The sequence below is a fragment of the Schistocerca gregaria genome, chromosome 2 (assembly GCF_023897955.1).
Source record: "Schistocerca gregaria isolate iqSchGreg1 chromosome 2, iqSchGreg1.2, whole genome shotgun sequence".
Lineage (NCBI taxonomy): Eukaryota > Metazoa > Arthropoda > Insecta > Orthoptera > Acrididae > Schistocerca > Schistocerca gregaria.
The window spans coordinates 358,229,530-358,249,955 of NC_064921.1; the positions used below are offsets into that span (position 1 = coordinate 358,229,530).

The 20,426-nt window shown below is 42.2% G+C and overlaps 1 protein-coding gene across 1 annotated transcript in view; it reads right to left on the reverse strand.

Annotated features, from left to right (window-relative positions):
- The window catches only part of LOC126337063 (general transcription factor 3C polypeptide 1), a 333,645-nt gene that overhangs the window by 4,180 nt on the left and 309,039 nt on the right, over positions 1–20,426 (reverse strand). Inside the window, exons 30-31 of the mRNA XM_050001392.1 lie at positions 10,778–11,856; positions 8,668–8,854 (exon numbers count right to left, since the gene is read on the reverse strand). Coding sequence (XP_049857349.1) covers positions 8,668–8,854; positions 10,778–11,856 — 1,266 coding nt within the window. The remainder of the gene's footprint in view (positions 1–8,667; positions 8,855–10,777; positions 11,857–20,426) is intronic.

A 20,426-nucleotide genomic window follows, 5' to 3' on the forward strand; every position in this document is an offset into this window, starting at 1 on the left:
GGCGTGAGGTCTCCACAGTACATCGATGTCGCCAGTGGTCGGCGGAAGGTGCACGTGCCCGTCGACCTGGGACCGGACCGCAGCGACGCATTGATGCACGCCAAGACCGTAGGATCCTACGCAGTGCCGTAGGGGATCGCACCGCCACTTCCCAGCAAATTAGGGACACTGTTGCTCCTGGGGTATCGGCGAGGACCATTCGCAACCGTCTCCATGAAGCTGGGCTACGGTCCCGCACACCGTTAGGCCGTCTTCCGCTCATGCCCCAACATCGTGAAGCCCGCCTCCAGTGGTGTCGCGACAGGCGTGAATGGAGGGATGAATGGAGACGTGTCGTCTTCAGCGATGAGAGTCGATTCTGCCTTGGTGCCAATGATGGTCGTATGCGTGTTTGGCGCCGTGCAGGTGAGCGCCACAATCAGGACTGCATACGACCGAGGCACACAGGACCAACACCCGGCATCATGGTGTGGGGAGCGATCTCCTATACTGGCCGTACACCTCTGGTGATCGTTGAGGGAACACTGAATAGTGCACGGTACATCCAAACCGCCATCGAACCCATCGTTCTACCATTCCTAGACCGGCAAGGGAACTTGCTGTTCCAACAGGACAATGCACGTCCGCATGTATCCCGTGCCACCCAACGTGCTCTAGAAAGTGTAAGTCAACTACACTGGCCAGCAAGATCTACGGATCTGTTCCCCATTGAGCATGTTTGGGACTGGATGAAGCGTCGTCTCACGCGGTCTGTACGTCCAGCACGAACGCTGGTCCAACAGAGGCGCCAGGTGGAAATGGCATGGCAAGCCGTTCCACAGGACTACATCCAGCATCTCTACGATCGTCTCCATGGGAGAATAGCAGCGTGCATTGCTGCAAAAGGTGGATATACACTGTACTAGTGCCGACATTGTGTATGCTCTGTTGCCTGTGTCTATGTGCCTGTGGTTCTGTCAGTGTGATCATGTGATGTATCTGACCCCAGGAATGTGTCAATAAAGTTTCCCCTTCCTGGGACAATGAATTCACGGTGTTCTTATTTCAATTTCCAGGAGTGTACTACAGTTGTGACAAGGATAATGTTTTCATGTTACAGTGCTGTTTCCTTGTCTGCAATATACTGTGTTACAGTGCTGTTCCCTTGTCTGCAATACGCAACAGTGGCGAAGACGATAATGGTGTATTGCTACAGTGCCTGCTCATTATGTCTCAGTGTTTCCTCATGTGCCTTCATTCATTTTCGCTGGAGCAGGTTTTTTTTCCCCCCAGAATGGCATTTTCACTTGAGAGCTAGTTCGTCTGGATGGGACAGCATATTCATGTTATTTTGCTGTGACAGCCTGTATTCAAATCTGACTATTGTGCGAGTGTATCCACCTGTGTACGGGAAATGTAATGTTTCTTTCTTGGGTTCCATATCTGGGTTCATTTGTATGGTCGTCTCCCTTTCAGAAGGCTTTTGTTCTGCATCTGGTGTTCATGTTTCTTGGTAGATGCAAGTTCTTGGCAATGTTCTCTCTTCAGCATAATTCGGGTGGTCTATATATGTGTTGTCCAATGTGCATTCTCTTGTTGATGTTGGTCTGCGTAGTTCTCAGTAGTTCCTTGGTGTATTTCTCACCTTTCTGCATACCATGCCTGTTCAGCCACCAAAGCAATAATTGTCCAAAGACTTTCCATTCATGGATCAGGCAATTCTGGACCATCTACCTAATCACTCAAGTTCTACAGTCTCTCTCTCAGTGTTCGAGTGGGCATAATCAGAACCAGTATTTGGACAGGACATCTAGGAGTCTTGTGTGTGGCAAGCTGGCTCACATTCTGTCAAGTTTGTTTACAATGTTGTCAAGCCATGCAGCACTACATTGCAAGTTCACAGAGTTCTCTGATAGAAGTCCTCTGGTATCAGGTTAGCATTTGCACAACACACCATCAGACACCAGCTTCTTGCAATTGGCCCTTTAGCTGCAGTCCAGTCACCCTGGTCTGGTCATGGCGACCATTCGGGTCCAGTCATTACAGCTGGCCCTCGGTTATCACCCTTTCCCGCTGGTGCCACTGTAGCCATCCATGTGACAGCTTCTGCGGTCACTGCCGATCCTGTCATGGCCAGCTCTCTCAATGCTGTTCCCAGCCATCACTTCTTCTGTGGCAATCCTGCAGTTGGCCCAGCCATCCCTGCTAGTGCTGCCAATCCCTCATGTTCTTCCAGGCCTTGGGTTGTGACTTCTTGGAAACTCCACTGCCAGTCCTGCCTCTGCCAGGCTTTCCCCATCGCTGCCTATGGGAGCCAGCTTCCATTCCCATACATGGACATAACGTGCTTCTCTCATGAGGATAATTTTTTGTGCGCATCACTGATTCAGTTCTGTATATTCACACAACTTGCTTGTGAGTCTTTTTATGCATACAGTACTCTGGCTAGCTGTGGTCTCTTCTCAGACACATGTTTGCTCAGTGACTGATTGTCCTGTTGTTTCATTCCTGTTTGCTCTGGTGGCTGCTCGGTGGCTCCTCCCACAGTTGCTGTGCTGGTCTGAGATGACTGCACCATCTCTTTGATGGGCACTGGGATCACTCATGTATGTGATTTGCGGACTGGGCATTTCCCTTAAGCAGTTGTTTATCAACAGAAAATTTACTAGGTTATTTACCATCAAGCCTCCTGCAGCTGCCACAATGTCTGGGAGCACAAGTTGCATCAATACAAGGCGTTTGGGCCCAAATAAACAGCACTGCAGTTGCAAGCACCTATTTGTGTCTCTGAAATTGTATGTCCCTGTGAAGTCAAGCCTGTATTCCTTCGCTGACGGGTACTTAGGTCACTGCTCAACCCATCGACAGCCAGTTATGTTATGTGCTACAGATCAAATCATCAGCCACCTCAAGTCAGGCGACAATGCCTGTGGCTGTCGCTACCAATCAGATAGTGGCATGATAAAATTTTCTCAGGCTTCCAGCAGTGTCCAGATGCTTTTGATCACACAGTGTACGAGCAAAGGCAGGCGTAGGACTGGCTGTACGATGCTGTTGCAGTGGCCTATATAGCGTCCTGGTAGTTCGGGAATACAGCGTGTGGTGCTGCGTGAAGACTCGCTTCCATCTTGTGACACCGGTCCTCTAGTGGTCATCTCGAAATGGACTATGCAGACAGTCGGCAAATCTACACTCATGCTCATAAATTAAGGATAATGCTATTACATGGTGAAACAACGCTCTGGTGGGTGATTTGTGGGTTTAAATCACCTCAGGGTATGACCATGCAGTGCATTTGACCTGTGGTTGTCGCACAGTTGCGCTGGCAGCAGGCCACATACGCAGGTGTGTGTGGGTGCATGTCAGAGTACGGTGCAGCGAGTAAGTGTGCAGGTGTTTTCAGATGTGCTAATGGTTACTGTGTGTTGAAAATGGCTCAAAGAACACATTTTGATGACGTTATGAAGGGTAGAATACTAGGGCGACTGGAGGCTGGTCAAACACAGCATGTCATAGCATAGGCCCTTCGTGTGCCACAAAGTGCGATCTCAAGATTATGGGAACAATTCTAGCAGACAGGAAACATGTCCAGGCGCTTCAGTACGGGACGTCCACAGTATGCAACACCACAAGAAGACTGATATCTCACCATCAGTGCCTGCAGACGACCATTGAGTACTGCAGGTAGCCCTGCTCGGGACCTTACCGCAGCCACTGGAACAGTCGTCTCCAGACATACAGTCAACAGATGACTGAACAGACATGGTTTATTCGCCAAGAGACCTGCAAGGTGCATTCCACTGACCCCTGGTCACAGGAGAGTGCGTAAAGCCTGGTGTCAAGAACACAGTAAATGGTCATTGGAACAGTGGCCCCAGGTTATGTCCATGGACGAGGCCAGGTATAGTCTGAACAGTGATTCTTGCCGGGTTTTCATCTGGTATGAACTAGGAACCAGATACCAACCCCTTAATGTCCTTGAAAGGATCCTGTATGGAGGTTGTGGTTTGATGGTGTGTGGTGGGATTATCATTGATGCATGTACACCGCTGCATGTCTTTGACAGAGGAACTGTAACAGGTCAGGTGTATTAGGACATCATTTTGCACCAGTATGTCCGCCTTTTTCAGGGGTGCAGTGGGTCCCACCTTCCTCCTGATACATGATAACACACGGCCCCACTGAGCTGCCATTGTGGGGGAGTGCCTTGAAACAGAAGATATCAGGCGAATGGAGTGGCCTGCCTGTTCTCAAGACCTAAACCCCATCGAACATGTCTGAGATGCTCTCGATCGACATATTGTTGAATGTCATCCAACCCCTACAACACTTCAGGAGCTCCGATAGGCACTGGTATAAGAACGGGAGGCTATTCCCCAGCAGCTGCTCGACCACCTGACCCAGAGTATGCCAACCTGTTATGTGGCTTGTGTACATGTGCATGGTGATCATATCCCATATTGATGTTGGAGTACGTGTGCAGGAAACAGTGGTGCTTTGTAGCACATGTGTTTCAGGATGGTTTTCTCAACTTATCGCCAATACTGTGGACTTACATAGCTGTGGCGTGTGTGTTCCCTACGTGTCTATGCTATTAGCACCAGTTTTGTGTAGTGCCACATTGTGTGCACCACGTTCTGCAATTATCCTTAATTTATGAGCATGAGTGTATATGCCCAGTCCGCGTATGTCTGCCGCTGTCGGCCGGTGGTGGAATAATGGCATTTACCACAGTATTCATTGCGCACTCGCTGCGCCTGCTTCAACTTTCCAGCGGCTGGGTTCCAAGCTCTGTTTAGCTGCAGGCCACCATCTTTATTGAGAGTATTGTCAGAAATTTTTAACTCTATTGCTGCTCTTATAACACTGTCCCAAAAACAAGTAGTCCATGTAATAACAGATGTCTCAGCAAATGCAATATGGTGTCTGTTTTTTAAAGCATGTTCTGCTACCTCCGATTTCTCAGGATGGTGCAGGCGGAAACACCTCTCGTGCTCCACGCGGCGCTGTTCAGTACTACATACAGTCTGGCCAATATAGAACTGTCCAGATCCACATGGTATTTTATATAATCTTGGTGCTCCAAGTCCAACATCGTCTTTCACAGGCCTCATTAGCTGTTGAATTTTAGAATTTTAGCAGATGCCCTGAAAACCGTATTACTTTTATGCTTCTTTAGAAGCCGGCTAATCTTTCCTGTTATTGAGCCACAGAATGGCAAGAGAGCAAGCTTCTTCGTGTCCTTCTTGGAGGTCTTCAGCTTACGTTTCTTTGGCAACATGGCTTGCAAAATCTGGTGGTGATTGTCACGCAGTTGCCGGGCTCATCGGCCACTGGACAACAGTCAGTCGCTCTCGAAACTAGACATGTGCCTAAATGGCCCTTGAGTGCACAGCCGCATGATACAGTGCCTTGGCACATCCTAGTCACCACCACTACCAATGTTTGTGGGCTCCATCATAGTGGGTACCTGATACACATCATCGAAATGGACTTTTAAGTTGTATTCTAGTATGAACTTTTATCCTCTAAGCTGTACTGAGTTTAGTTTATTGTCAATAACAAAGAATTGTCATTCTAATGTGTGGACTCAATCACTATATAACAGATACAGACAAAAGGCTCATTCTCACATGAATAATGTAATGACCATACCCAGTATCAATTTTTACTAATTTAAGCAACGGAAAATAAACAAACAAGGCACTATTTGGCATGGACTCCTGTTTACAAATTTTTCTATTTCTTCATTTGCATAGTGTGTATCATATTGCTCATGTATGTCACTTTCCCTTAGGATTTCTTTTCCCAACCACAAACATATTATCAGAGACAGCTGCTACCTAATGTGACACATATCAGGAAGAGCATTTACGCATGAATTCAAGGATACAGGTAAGGAGGACATCAAAACTTCTCACCATCTTTTATCATATGTAGTTCTTGACAAATATCATGAAAATGTATCAGACAGTTGTTTCAACACAATGCCATAGCTTTGTAATGGTGCATATAACTCTATGAACTTCTAGTTCTTTCTCTATTATGACACAATTTCTAGGGTAACATTTAGAGATACTACACTAGAAGCAGACAGCCTGAAACAAGGGAAGGAATACTGTAGATGATGAATGGGTAGCTTTGAGAGATGAAATAGTGAAGACAGTACAGGATCAAATAGGTAAGAAGCCATGACCTAGTAGAAATCCTTGGATATCACTGGAGATATTGAATTTCCGTAATGAAAGGAGAAAATTAAAAATTCAGCCAATCAAGCAAGTGAAATGGAATACAAATGTCTAAAAAATGAGATTGACAAGAAGTGCAGAATGGCTACGCACAACTGGCTAGTGGCCTTTGGAGAAAAGAGAAGCAAATGTATGAATACCAAGGCCTCAGGTGCAATACCATTATTAAGCAAAGAAAGGAAAGCTGAAAAGTGGACCGAATATGTAGAAGAGCTACTGTACAAGGGAAATGAACTTGAAGTTGATGATGTAGAAAGGGAAGTGGAAGTAGTTGAAGTTGAGATAGGAGCTACGATATTGCGAGAAAAATTTAACTGAGCGCTGAAGACCTAAGCGAATGCAAGGCCCCTGGATTAGATGATGTTCCCTCAGAACTGATGATTTCCTTTGGAGAGCCAGCAATGACTAAATTGTTACATCTGGTGTGCAAGATATATAAAATAGGGGAAGTACCCTCAGACTTCAAGAAGAACGTAATAAATCCAGTAACAAAGTAAGTAGGTGCTGATTTTGTGAATATTGCCAAACTATTACTTTAATACGCCTTGGTTTCAAAAAAATTATATGAATTACTTACAGAGGAATGGAAAAACTGGTAGAAGTTGACACTGGAGACCAATTGGGTTCCAGAGAAATGTTGGAATGTGCAAAATAATACTGATCCTATGACTTATCTCAGAATATAGGTTAAGGAAAGGCATATCTAGGTTTATAGCATTTGTAGATTTGAAGAAGCTTCTGAGAATGTTGAACAGAAAACACTCTTAAGTTTCTGAAGTTTGGTCGGGTAAAATACAGGGGACAAAATGTTGTCTACAACCTGTACAGAATCAAGACGACAGTTATACTCATAAGACTTGAAGGGCATGAAAGGGAAGAATTGGTTGAGAAGGGAGTGAGACAGGGTTGTAGTGTATACTCAAGATTATACAGTCTCTACACTGAGTAACCTGCGAAGGAAAGCAAGGAGAAATCTGGAGACAGTATGGAAGTTCAGGGAGAAGAAATAAAAACTTTGAGGTTTGCTGATGACATCACAATTCTGGCAGAGACAGCAAAGGACATGGAAGTACAGATGTATGGATTTGACAGAGTCTTGAAATGAGGACATAAGATGAACATCAACTACTGTATTTACTCGAATCTAAGCCACACTCGAATCTAAGCCGCACATGAAAAATGAGACTCGAAATAAGGGGAAAAAAAAAAAAAAATTCCCGAATCTAAGCCACACCTGAAATTTCAGGCTCGAAATTCAAGGGGAGAGAAAAGTTTTAGGCCGCACCTCCAAATCGAAACAAAGTTGGTCCATTGTAATATGAGACACAATTTAGGTCGAATGAAAGATGATACAGCTACAGTAGTTTGGTTCGAGTCGTAAGCTTAGCAGTTAAAGGTTTTCCAGGTAGCCATTGCTATGCGTCAGGCGCTCCATCCAAATTTATACGGGTACCCTTCCTTTTTCACGTGCTTTGTCTGATAAGTGCCGTTTTCTTTGTTATAGGTGTTTACATCACTCTAAGCTGAAAATGCCTTACTGTACTGCGTCATGCATTGTTTGTTTCTGCCGGCTGCGGTGGTCTAGCGGTTCTAGGCGCTCAGTCCGGAACCGCGCGACTGCTATGGTAGCAGGTTTGAATCCTGCCTCAGGCATGGATGTGTGTGATGTCCTTAGGTTAGTTAGGTTTAAGTAGTTCTAAGTTTTAGGGGACTGATGACCATAGATGTTAAGTCCCATAGTGCTCAGAGCCATTTGAACCATTTGTTTGTTTCTGATAGTGCGTGTTTATGGCCAGTCGCCGCTCGCGGCATGGCTTGCTTTTGTGCGCGCTTCCGCTGCTTACATTAAAAAAAGAGAGAGGAATCATCTCATTAGCGAAACAATGGCAAGAGACTGCTATTTGTTGTTACACTGCTGCTTTCTTTGATAATGATTAACAAGAACCAAATAATAGACAGCGTATGATAGAACATGTTCTGAACGAGAGTTAAGCGAAAATTTTTCTCCCTTTGAAAATCTGTGCGGCCGCTTCTTTAGTACATCAAATTCTGCACAGAGATTAGTCATCTTAGATTTAAAAATCTAGTCAGTTGCTGTGCTTCATTTCTGACTGAATCACTATTAGGCATAAGAATAATACGAATATAAACATGACACGATACGTATATTCTTCTGCTCACTCTAGTTTCGTAGTTCATTAGACAAGACAGGATTTAAATGAGATAGCAGCAAACATGAAAGAATACATGGCAAAATGTTTCTATTAGCATTCTTCTTATGGTGAAGAGAATACTGCATGTGATTCACATTTCATCAGTCTTTCTATCCTTCTTTTACTGTAACTAGTTAATATCAAAGACAAATATTTTGCCAAGAATAAATAAATGAAATAAAACAAAGCAGAGTGTAAAAGAGAGAATCTGTGAATTTCTTTCTTACCTCCAGAAGTTCCCTTACATGAAAAGGTTGTATTGCTGGTGAAAACCGTTCAGCAATGCTCTCTATAGTATTTCCTGGTTTGCACATGCAATGTCCAAGAATGGCTCCCAGCAAGCGATCCAGTATTCTCCTATTTAATGTACCATTTATTCTTATCCATGGTCGCATCAAAATCTGGATCTGCTCACTGACCAGAAAGAAATACAGTGTCAGGCAATTTTATACAGCTGTACAACAAAGGCACCTCAGCCTACACTAAGAAATGGATAAAAGTCACCATGAACAATTGACCAACATCTTAAGAAACATCCCCCCCCCCCCTCCCCCCCACACACAAAACACCATACACATACAGTTATTTGTTATTACACAACTGGATCTATGTGCACACTTATTTGTATCAATAAAGGAACACACCAATGCCCTTAACTTAAGTTGAAATCTTTTGTTACTAGCTTAGTTTTCACAAAAATAGAAAATAGCACAAAATGCATGAAATATGGAAAATTCATATTTACTTTACAAGGGAATACGGAGAAGCTTAACTGGGAAAATAAAATATTGTAGTCAAATTTGAGTACAGTATGTACCTCAGACAATATACATTCATTCATTCATTCATTCATTCATTCATTCTTAGCCAACAGTATTCCACAGTGGTAACATCAGTTCCCATCTGATCAGTTAGTGCTGTAGCACTTGGATGGATGACCATCTGGGTTTTCCGAGAGCTGTTGGCAAGCGGAGTGCATTCGGCCCTTGTGAGGCCAGCCGAGGAGCTACTTGATGGAGAAGTAGTGGATAGTCATGAAAACTGACAATGCCAGGAAAGCAGTGTGCCAACCACATGCTCCTCCATATCTGCATCCAGTGACACCTACTGCTTGAGTGTGACATGGCAACCGTTGGTACTGTTGGACCTACAGAGCCCTGTTTGGGTGGAAAGTTTTTAGTTATATTCATTCACACATCCTGTTCCATGAATCCCACCACAAAGGCACGTATAAAAGCAGCAACACCCAGAAAGAATGACCTCACATAAGCCAAATTTAGAGGATGTGAAGAACAGCAAACCAGCCACATGTAACTAAGATTTGTAGAGATGGTGTAGGCTCAATAGTCAATGCAGAGCTATGAAAAAAAGTGAAAAAATTAAGGCAAGTGCCTTAATCAGTGCAAAAGGGTGAGTAAGTACGTGGAGAGTTCAAAAAGGATAGAATTATTGATCTCTTGTCAACAAGTTTGTCATGCTATGACACTTCTGGCTGTACATGGTATGTAGTTACAACAGTGGTGCGCATGTGGAACTGTGGTTTGGAGAGGACTACCCACAGTGATGAGTGAATATTGGGCAATGCAATCGGATCACAAAATGGTAAGCCCAACATATCATCTGCATTACTGCAAGACACAGTATGGTTTCATGCACAGCACTGACTTAGTATTACAAAATAATGGGTGTCAGGGTCATATCCAGTGGTCTTTAGGACTGTTTGGTGATTAGTGACAGTTCTGATGACATTTCATCCATACTGATAAGGTAACAATGGCACATGAATCAGCAACAGGTGCATATTGGGTGACGCAAAGTGAACTTTATTAATGTTGAAACAATAGCTTTTAGGATTACTGACCTGGTTGGTAACAATTCTCATGACATTCAGTCCCTAAGGCTGGGGATGGTGGTAGTAAGACAAGGAAATCACAGCTATGGAACATTTGGAGCAAATTCAACCAGAACTGGTACAAACATGAGTTACTATCTCAGAAAAAAACTGAAAATTGTGGAGGTAAAACACCCACAGAATTGCTGAAAGAGGGTATGGGGGTAGACACCAAGTGACACACAAAAATATCCAAAAATTACTCATATTATAATCAACTCCATAGCTTATGTTGTTGCTAGGATGATTGAGAGCCCCGAGTGCATTTCACCCCTGGGAGTGTGAGTATGAATGGAAAGGAAGTAACACGTAAAAAATAATTAAAAAGAATCATTATGGCATCAATGTCACAATTTTCAGGGTTGCTAGGCTGTATGCACACATCAGAGTAAGTGAACAATACCATGTAATCAATTAGATTAACATGTAGTTTTTAAGTATCCTACCTGTTCTCCAATTCTCTTGCAGCTGCTTTCAGTTCCATTACTTTTGCTGATTTATCCATTTCAATCTTTTGTTTTCTTGAAATTTCATTTCTTTTCCTTTTTCTTGGTCTTTGGACTTCCACATTTTCCTGTTTGACTTCTGTAGATTTTTTATTTGGAATTATACATGTCTTGCCTTTTTCTGATACAACACTACTCTCTGGAAGATGACACCTACTGTTGGAGCTGCCACAACTATCCAAATTAGAGCTATGAGGCAAACTAGTTGCTGTTGTTCCTTCAGTGTTTGAAACAGTCACAGATTTGTGTTCCTCAGTCTTTTTTGGAGAGGTTACTCCATCATCAGCAATTTGAGGATTTTCAAGGGTATTTACATCATTTGTTTTGTGCAAAGAACAGCTGTCCACTGAATCTGGATTAGTGTTTACATTATTAACTTCAACTGGATGTTGAGGATAATTGTTATCTGAAATGGCTTCAGAAAGAGGAATGTTTACATCTGTACTTTCTGTTTTAGTGTCATCTTTCTGGCTACAGCATGAGTTATTAGTCTTTTTAGAATCTTCTGGGACCCCAGCTGCCTGATCAGCATCTGAGTTCACATTTACTCCAGAGGAACTGGATTTTATACGCGCCTTCAGTTCAGCACGTAAGTGAGACTTCGTTTTGAGTGAAAATCTATACCTGTTTCTTTTTATTACACTACTTTTTGCTTTACCTGATTGCGACTGAACTTTTCGAAGCCTTTGTTTGCGTTTTTGTTGCTGTCCATTATGTTCTGCTTTCCTCTTTTTCAGTTGATAAAGCATTTGTCCTTTTTTCTTTTTAATCTTCCTCTCTCCCTCTGTAACAACTTCTTTTTTAGGTCCAACTACACGCAAGCCCTTTGCCATACTTGGCTTCAGTTTCTCCCTGCTCAAACGGCGTAATCTACGAGTGTTTACCAGCCACAGTTTGATGAATTTCCAATGTATGTAACGAGCCTCTGTTACACCATTTCTTATTACAACACCATTTTGTGTAAGAAATGAAACAATTTCAGAAAATTGCAATTCTTTGAAATTCCTCTGGCACACCATCTGAAAAGTAAACAAAAATAATAAAAATAGTAGACAAAAGTAATAAATTGAAGTTCTACTGATTTAACATCAAACATTTCTCAGATAGGATTAAATATCTTCAAACATAATGCCTGGTCAATAAAAACAAATCAAAATCTTTGAAGAAGTAATGGAGGAAGATTAGCATTTTATGTCCTGTTGACAATCAGCATCATTACAGGAGCAGCAAGAATGGGAGGAAACTCAGCTGTGGTCCTTTCAAAGGAATCATTTAGCGTTTGCCATGCATGTGTTGGAGAAACCATGGAAACCTCAACTATGTATGGTCATTTATTCCAAATGTGAGTTGGGATATGTAACACAACTGAAAAACAAAACAAAAAAATTGAGACTTAATTTTCCGATAAATACTTTAACATTAACAAAAATTTTAAAAATCATTTAAGTGCTTTTATGAGCCTGTTGAGTATGGGAATGGAGTTTATGTAAATATGGCTGAGAGAGAAAGGAGGAGGGGGAGAGAGAGAGAGAGAGAGAGAGAGAGAGAGAGAGAGAGAGAGAGAGAATAGTAGAGGGCTATGAAGGGACACATGAGGAGAGGAGCGCAGGTTTCTTTTCAGGGACATTAGCTGATGTACATGATTTGTTTCAGGTCTCTTGTGTCAATACAGGGTTATTACAAATGATTGAAGCTCTACAATAACTTTATTACTTGACATATTTTCACAATGCTTTGCAAACACATACAAAAACTCAAAAAGTTTTTTTTAGGCATTCACAAATGTTCGATATGTGCCCCGTTTGTGATTCGGCAGACATCAAGCCGATAATCAAGTTCCTCCCACACTTGGTGCAGCATGTCCCTATCAATGAGTTCGAAAGCATCGTCGATGCGAGCTCGCAGTTCTGGCACGTTTCTTGGTAGAGGAGGTTTAAACACTGAATCTTTCACATAACCCCACAGAAAGAAATCGCATGGGGTTAAGTCGGGAGAGCGTGAAACTTGCCCACACGCGTTCAACCGTTTCTTCGCTCACTGCAGGCCAACCCGTTGATTTCCCCTTACAGAGGCATCCAGAATCTTTAAACTGCGCATACCATCGCTGAATGGAGTTAGCAGTTGGTGGATCTTTGTTGAACTTCATCCTGAAGTGTTGTTGCACTGTTGTGACTGACTGATGTGAGTGCGTTTCAAGCACGACGTACGCTTTCTCGGCTCCTGTCGCCATTTTGTCTCACTGCGCTCTCGAGCGCTCTGGTGGCAGAAACCTGAAGTACGGCTTCAGCCGAATAAAACTTTATGAGTCTTTCTACTTATCTGTAGTGTGTCGTGACCATATGGCAATGAATGGAGCTACAGTGAATTTATGAAATCGCTTCAGTCATTTGTAATAGCCCTGTACTAAAGAGCTCAGAAGATACACACAACATATAATTTATTCTGTGCTGTTGTGCTTCTCTAGAACTTTTTTACAAAAGTGCAACTACATGTCTCACACAATGAACTGACAAGTTTGTTCTGATGTAACCACAAGTGCTGGAATGAAGACGAAGAATGCAAAACCCGAAAAGGTGGTGAAACGACGTCGGCCAATGGTATGCACAGGGTGTATAAACAGACAAGGAAAAGAAATTCCCGGATTTTTCCCTGATCTCTCGCTTAAAAATTCATTTTCTCCTGGGTGAAAATACACTTTTCCGTGTTAAATAGCGGTATACTTTCCCTCGGAACTGTAAAACATATCCTTTGAATGGATATGGTTTTATACAGCAGTGTAGAATTTCCCGGCACTTGAGAAAACGAAACTCAGTGCAAAAAACTCGTTTTGGAAAGATCTTTGATGTGCAGCATCATGTATGCTGCACATTTTCGTATTGCAAAAGTATAAATTCGAATTCCACCAACAGGAAAATTTAATGGTTTAGATAGAGGCGTCACCGCGCTTGCGCAGCTATAGTGACGTAGGAAGCCCATATGTTCGTACGAGAAAAACATCAAAAGATCTTATCTCTTGTCATAAAAGAAACAAGACATCAGAGGATACTCCAAGAGCGTTGGTACTTCGTGAACCATACTAAAATGCATAGTTCGCCTTACAGTGCACATTCGTATGTCCAGATTCCCAATGACGTAGACCTTGACCTGATATGAAACTTTTCAGTGTGGTTTTCGGGACGTAAATTTTCTTTGCATACCAGTACTGTATTATCTCATGTTTGGTTCTTTGTTATGGCATAATGCCATATGTGCTAGAAGATGAAAACGTGCACCTGAAACGCAGTGAACAGTTGAAACTAGCCAATAGTTTGGAATTAAACACTTAGTTTCAAATAAATTCACTGCCTCAGCAGGAAACCCTAATAAAAGCCAAATTTCTTTAGCAAACCGACAAATATAACTTGATTGTTCTGCAAGGTGATTAATGCTTGACTGTCAGAAAAGTGGAAATAAAATAAAATCTGAAACTAGTAACATAACATATTTTAGTCTTCCATAATTATGTGAATATATTTTAATTCACTTGATAGCAGCCAGCTACAAATATCCATCTTATTTTCATTTTATGAGAGAGCAGTAAACAAAGAGGAAACAGAAAAACCACTAAATGTAAACGCGGGTCACGTGGAGACTACCCCCTCCCCCCATCCCCTCCCCTCCCAGTATCTCAGATTTTTCAAAAATAAGTTCATTTTGTAGCGCGCATCTTTCTGAAGAGTCTGATACATAAAACATATATCTTAGAGGAAATGTAAGACACGTTATTTGGTCTTAAGTGTGCAATGCTGTGCCACGCCTCTTCAAACAACATTCGTATAGCGCACGTCACTGTTAACTCTAACGTGTATATTTTTTAATGGATACCATCAAACTATTTGAGGACAGTGGAAATTAGTATGTCCTGCAATGCCTATCCTGCTCCCAGTCGGCCGGTTTGACATTCTGCCCAACCCCTCACAATGAATACTGGATAGGATTATTTGTAACCAGGAAAACAAGTACTCTTCAGAAAATCTGGACTCTTTATTGCCTATTAGCTAATAACTTGCTCTTCTGTGTAACATAAAATTAAATATAGGGTACCTAAAACCAGTAAAGACAGGAGACAGGCAAGACAGTACACATTTCTTCAATCCTTAAGTCCTAGCGATTTTTCTCTCTAATCTTGCTATAGCTTTACATGGCGTTCTTTCCTTTCTGCAAAAGAACTATTACCTTACCAAAGTTCGTCAAACGTTTGTGAGAAATGGAAATGTTGTTGTCTAATACTGAAAAAGCTGTTAATACAATTAGTACCCAAAACTGGTGTGGTTTCTTGATCTGATTACGTCTATTTTGTCACTGTGTGCAGGATAAAACAAAACAGCCTTTCTAATATTGCATCAATTGTAACACTGTTTTGTCAATAATGATCATTTTTATAATATAACAAAATAATTCACGAAGTACCAATAAGAAGTACCTATTTGACCTACTACAAGCAAAAAGCCTTACGTTAGGGAAATAGTTTCACATTTCACGAGAGCGAAAAATAGAACGAAATTTTTGTATAAATTTGGAATCGTCATATTCTTCCATAATTTGTGTGATGTCCCCGTTTCTTCCCCTTCCTCAGTCTAACAAACAGTCTTATCACTAATTCTGCAACTATTCCTATCACTGTCAAAACTCATTCTCCTGTTACCTTTACTACCCCTGTCACAATCACCGGTTTAGTTATCCAGAGATTATTCTCCGGTTAGCGATTATTACGAGTTCGTAGAATCTGTTTCCGGTGCTACTTCCAGAATGGAAGTTAAACGGCTGCTAGCCGGGGACTGCAACTGGCCCTGTCTAGGTAGCGATCTGGCCAAAACGTTTCTGTCAAAATTTCACTTTCTTGGATACACCGAGAAGATAATACGTAATCTTTCATACCTGTTATTCCACTGAACATTCGCAAACCGAATCAACCACATAAATAAGTAGTAGTTGGCAATCTCCGGCTCGGTTTTATTCCGCTCAGGTGGTAAAGCCCCGTCCTGTTTTGTCTGCAGGAAAGTTTGTTTCTAGATATGACGACAATTTCCCTGGCAGAGGCATCATGTGCAATATGCACGCATTCAAAAATAAACTTATAATTAATTCAGAAATCAACTTAGAATGTGTTCAAAAACCAGCAGGGGTGCGTTTCAAAATCACATGAATAACCAATAGACCGACGTGCACTGGATGTTAGGTGCTTTGTGAAACAAGGATTTTTCCCTCAAGAATATGAATTTGCCCCCCCACCCCCCGAATTTGCCGGCCGGTTCAGATACCCCGGTTTGCGCTCACCCCCCCCCCCCCCCCCCCCCCCACCCCCCAACAAGATCCGGGCCTGCTGTGTGCACACGTGAATCCGACAGCTTGGGCACGCCAGTAAAATTTTTACAGGTACCCCCATGTGGATGGTTGCTGCTACTGCTGCTTACACAACCAACAGCCACATTTCTGCAGCCAGAAGCAAGAAAAAGTACTAAAAAGCCTTTGACACATTCTGCTGTTGGCAGACATTTGTACGAGCACTTTGTTATTTTATATGGTGCATTTCCTTTACAATTTAAGTTTAATTTTAGTTTTTTTTTCTCTCATTCATGTTTTAACACTGCAGTATTATTCTGCAGTAGCAGGATACAGTAATATCCTTAGTTAGAGTATTGGTTCTTGCCAGTCAAAATTACAAAAAATTAACTGAAAACTTAATCAACGAAAAATTCCCAGGTTTTCCCCGGTTTTCTTCCAGATGAAAAAATTCCTGGGTTATTCCCGGATCTCCCGGGTCGTAGACACCCTGTGTGCACAATAGGACCACACCACGACAGGAGCACCCCCTGCAAGAACTGAATATAAGCGCCGCTCTTGCCAGTCTCAGCTGCTCAGATCGATACAGTGTACGGACATTAGTGGACAGTATAGGCACAGTTGTAGGCTGGCACTCGTAGATCAGTTATTAGTGATGTATGTCAAACCTGCAGGAACATTTCATAGCCAAGAATATTACTGTTTGCATGTCGCTCATCGCTAGCGACTACTACTTGTAAATCTCTAAGTTACGTATTGTCAATCTGCTTTATAGAAATAAATTCCCCCCCCCCCCCCCCCCCCCCCCCCCCCCCCCCCCCCCCCCAGGAACCATGGACCTTGCCGTTGGTGGGGAGGCTTGCGTGACTCGGCGATACAGATGGCCGTACCGTAGGTGCAACCACAACGGAGGGGTATCTGTTGAGAGGCCAGACAAACGTGTGGTTCCTGAAGAGGGGCAGCAGCCTTTTCAGTAGTTGCAGGGGCAACAGTCTGGATGATTGACTGATCTGGCCTTGCAACATTAACCAAAACGGCCTTGCTGTGCTGGTACTGCGAACGGCTGAAAGCAAGGGGAAACTACAGCCGTAATTTTTCCCGAGGACATGCAGCTTTACTGTATGATTAAATGATGATGACGTCCAAGTGGGTAAAATATTCCGGAGGTAAAATAGTCCCCCATTCGGATCTCCGGGCGGGGACTACTCAGGAGGACGTCGTTATCAGGAGAAAGAAAACTGGCGTTCTACGGATCGGAGCGTGGAATGTCAGATCCCTTAATCGGGCAGGTAGGTTAGAAAATTTAAAAAGGGAAATGGATAGGTTAAAGTTGGATATAGTGGGAATTAGTGAAGTTCGGTGGCAGGAGGAACAAGACTTTTGGTCAGGTGACTACAGGGTTATAAACATAAAATCAAATAGGGGTAATGCAGGAGTAGGTTTAATAATGAATAAAAAAATAGGAGTGCGGGTAAGCTACTACAAACAGCATAGTGAACGCATTATTGTGGCCAAGATAGACACAAAGCCAATGCCTACTACAGTAGTACAAGTTTATATGCCAACTAGCTCTGCAGATTATGAAGAAATTGATGAAATGTATGATGAGATAAAAGAAATTATTCAGGTAGTGAAGGGAGACGAAAATTTAATAGTCATGGGTGACTGGAATTCTTCAGTAGGAAAAGGGAGAGAAGGAAACATAGTAGCTGATTATGGATTGGGGCTAAGAAATGAAAGAGGAAGCCGTCTGGTAGAATTTTGCACAGAGCATAACTTAATCATAGCTAACACTTGGTTCAAGAATCATAAAAGAAGGTTGTATACATGGAAGAATCCTGGAGATACTAAAAGGTATCAGATAGATTATACAGGTATAATGGTAAGACAGAGATTTAGGAATCAGGTTTTAAATTGTAGGACATTTCCAGGGGAAGATGTGGATTCTGACCACAATCTATTGGTTATGACCTGTAGGTTAAAACTGAAGAAACTGCAAAAAGGTGGGAATTTAAGGACATGGGATCTGGATAAGCTGAAAGAACCAGAGGGTGTACAGAGTTTCAGGGAGAGCATAAGGGAACAATTGACAGAAATGGGGGAAAGAAATACAGAAGAAGAAGAATGGGTAGCTATGAGGGATGAAGTAGTGAAGGCAGCAGAGGATCAAGTAGGTAAAAAGATGAGGGCTAGTAGAAATCCTTGGGTAACAGAAGAAATATTGAATTTAATTGATGAAAGGAGAAAATATAAAAATGCAGTAAATGAAGCAGGCAAAAAGGAATACAAACGTCTCAAAAATGAGATCGACAGGAAGTGCAAAATGGCTAAGCAGGGATGGCTAGAGGACAAATGTAATGATGTAAAAGCTTATCTCACTAGGGGTAAGATAGATACTGCCTACAGGAAAATTAAAGAGACCTTTGGAGAGAAGAGAACCACGTGTATGAATATCAAGAGCTCAGATGGCAACCCAGTTCTAAGCAAAGAAGGGAAAAAGAAAGGTGGAATGAGTATATAGAAGGTTTATACATGGGCGATGTACTTGAGGACAATATTATGGAAATGGAAGAGGATGTAGATGAAGACAAAATGGGAGATATGATACTGCGTGAAGAGTTAGACAGAGCACTGAAAGACCTGAGTTGAAACAAGGCCCCCGGAGTAGACAACATTCCATTAGAACTACTGACGGCCTTGGGAGAGCCAGTCATGACAAAACTGTACCATCTGGTGAGCAAGATGTATGAGACAGGTGAAACACCCTCAGACTTCAGGAAGAATATAATAATTCCAATCCCAAAGAAAGCAGGCGCTGACAGATGTGAAAATTACTGAACTATCAGTTTAATAAGTCACAGCTGCAAAATACTAACGTGAATTCTTTACAGACAAATGGAAAAACTGGTAGATGCGGACCTCGGGGAGGATCAGTTTGGATTCTGTAGAAATGTTGGAACACGTGAGGCAATACTGACCTTACGACTTATCTTAGAAGAAAGATTAAGAAAAGGCAAACCTACATTTCTAGCATTTGTAGACTTAGAGAAAGCTTTTGACAATGTTGACTGGAATACTCTCTTTCCAATTCTAAAGTTGGCGGGGGTAAAATACAGGGAGTGAAAGGCTATTTACAATTTGTACAGAAACCAGATGGCAGTTATTAGAGTCGAGGGGCATGAAAGGGAAGCAGTGGTTGGGAAAGGAGTGAGACAGGGTTGTAGCCTCTCCCCGATGTTATTCAATCTGTATATTGAGCAAGCAGAAAAGGAAACAAAAGAAAAATTTGGAGTAGGTATTAAAATTCATGGAGAAGAAGCAAAAACTTTGAGGTTCGTCGATGACATTGTAATTTTGTCAGAGACAGCAAAGGACTTGGAAGAGCAGTTGAACGGAATGGAAAGTGTCTTGAAAAGAGGATATAAGATGAACATCAACAAAAGCAAAACGAGGATAATGGAATGTAGTTAAATTAAATCGGGTGATGCTGAGGGAATTAGATTAGGAAATGAGACACTTAAAGTAGTAAAGGAGTTTTGCTATTTAGGAAGTAAAATAACTGATGATGGTCGAAGTAGAGAGGATATAAAATGTAGACTGGCAATGGCAAGAAAAGCGTTCCTGAAGAAGAGAAATTTGTTAACATCCAGTATAGATTTAAGTGTCAGGAAGTCGTTTCTGAAAGTATTTGTTTGGAGTGTAGCCATGTATGGAAGTGAAACATGGACGATAACTAGTTTGGACAAGAAGAGAATAGAAGCTTTCGAAATGTGGTGCTACAGAAGAATGCTGAAGATTAGATGGGTAGATCACGTAACTAATGAGGAGGTATTGAATAGGATTGGGGAGAAGAGAAGTTTGTGGCACAACTTGACCAGAAGAAGGGATCGATTGGTAGGACATGTTCTAAGGCGTCAAGGGATCACAAATTTAGCATTGGAGGGCAGCGTGGAGGGTAAAAATCGTAGAGGGAGACCAAGGGATGAATACACTAAGCAGATTCAGAAGGATGTAGGTTGCAGTAGGTACTGGGAGATGAAGAAGCTTGCACAGGATAGAGTAGCATGGAGAGCTGCATCAAACCAGTCTCAGGACTGAAGACAAAAACAACAACAGAAATAAATTGCTTGAACTGTTGTACAGCATTCCAAGAACACTGCATCCCTTAGGCACCCCATACAAGGCAAATGGGCCACACCCAACAAAGTTAACTATAGTATTTTTGTATTTGCTAACATACACGCAAGAGATTCACTGCAATGAAAAA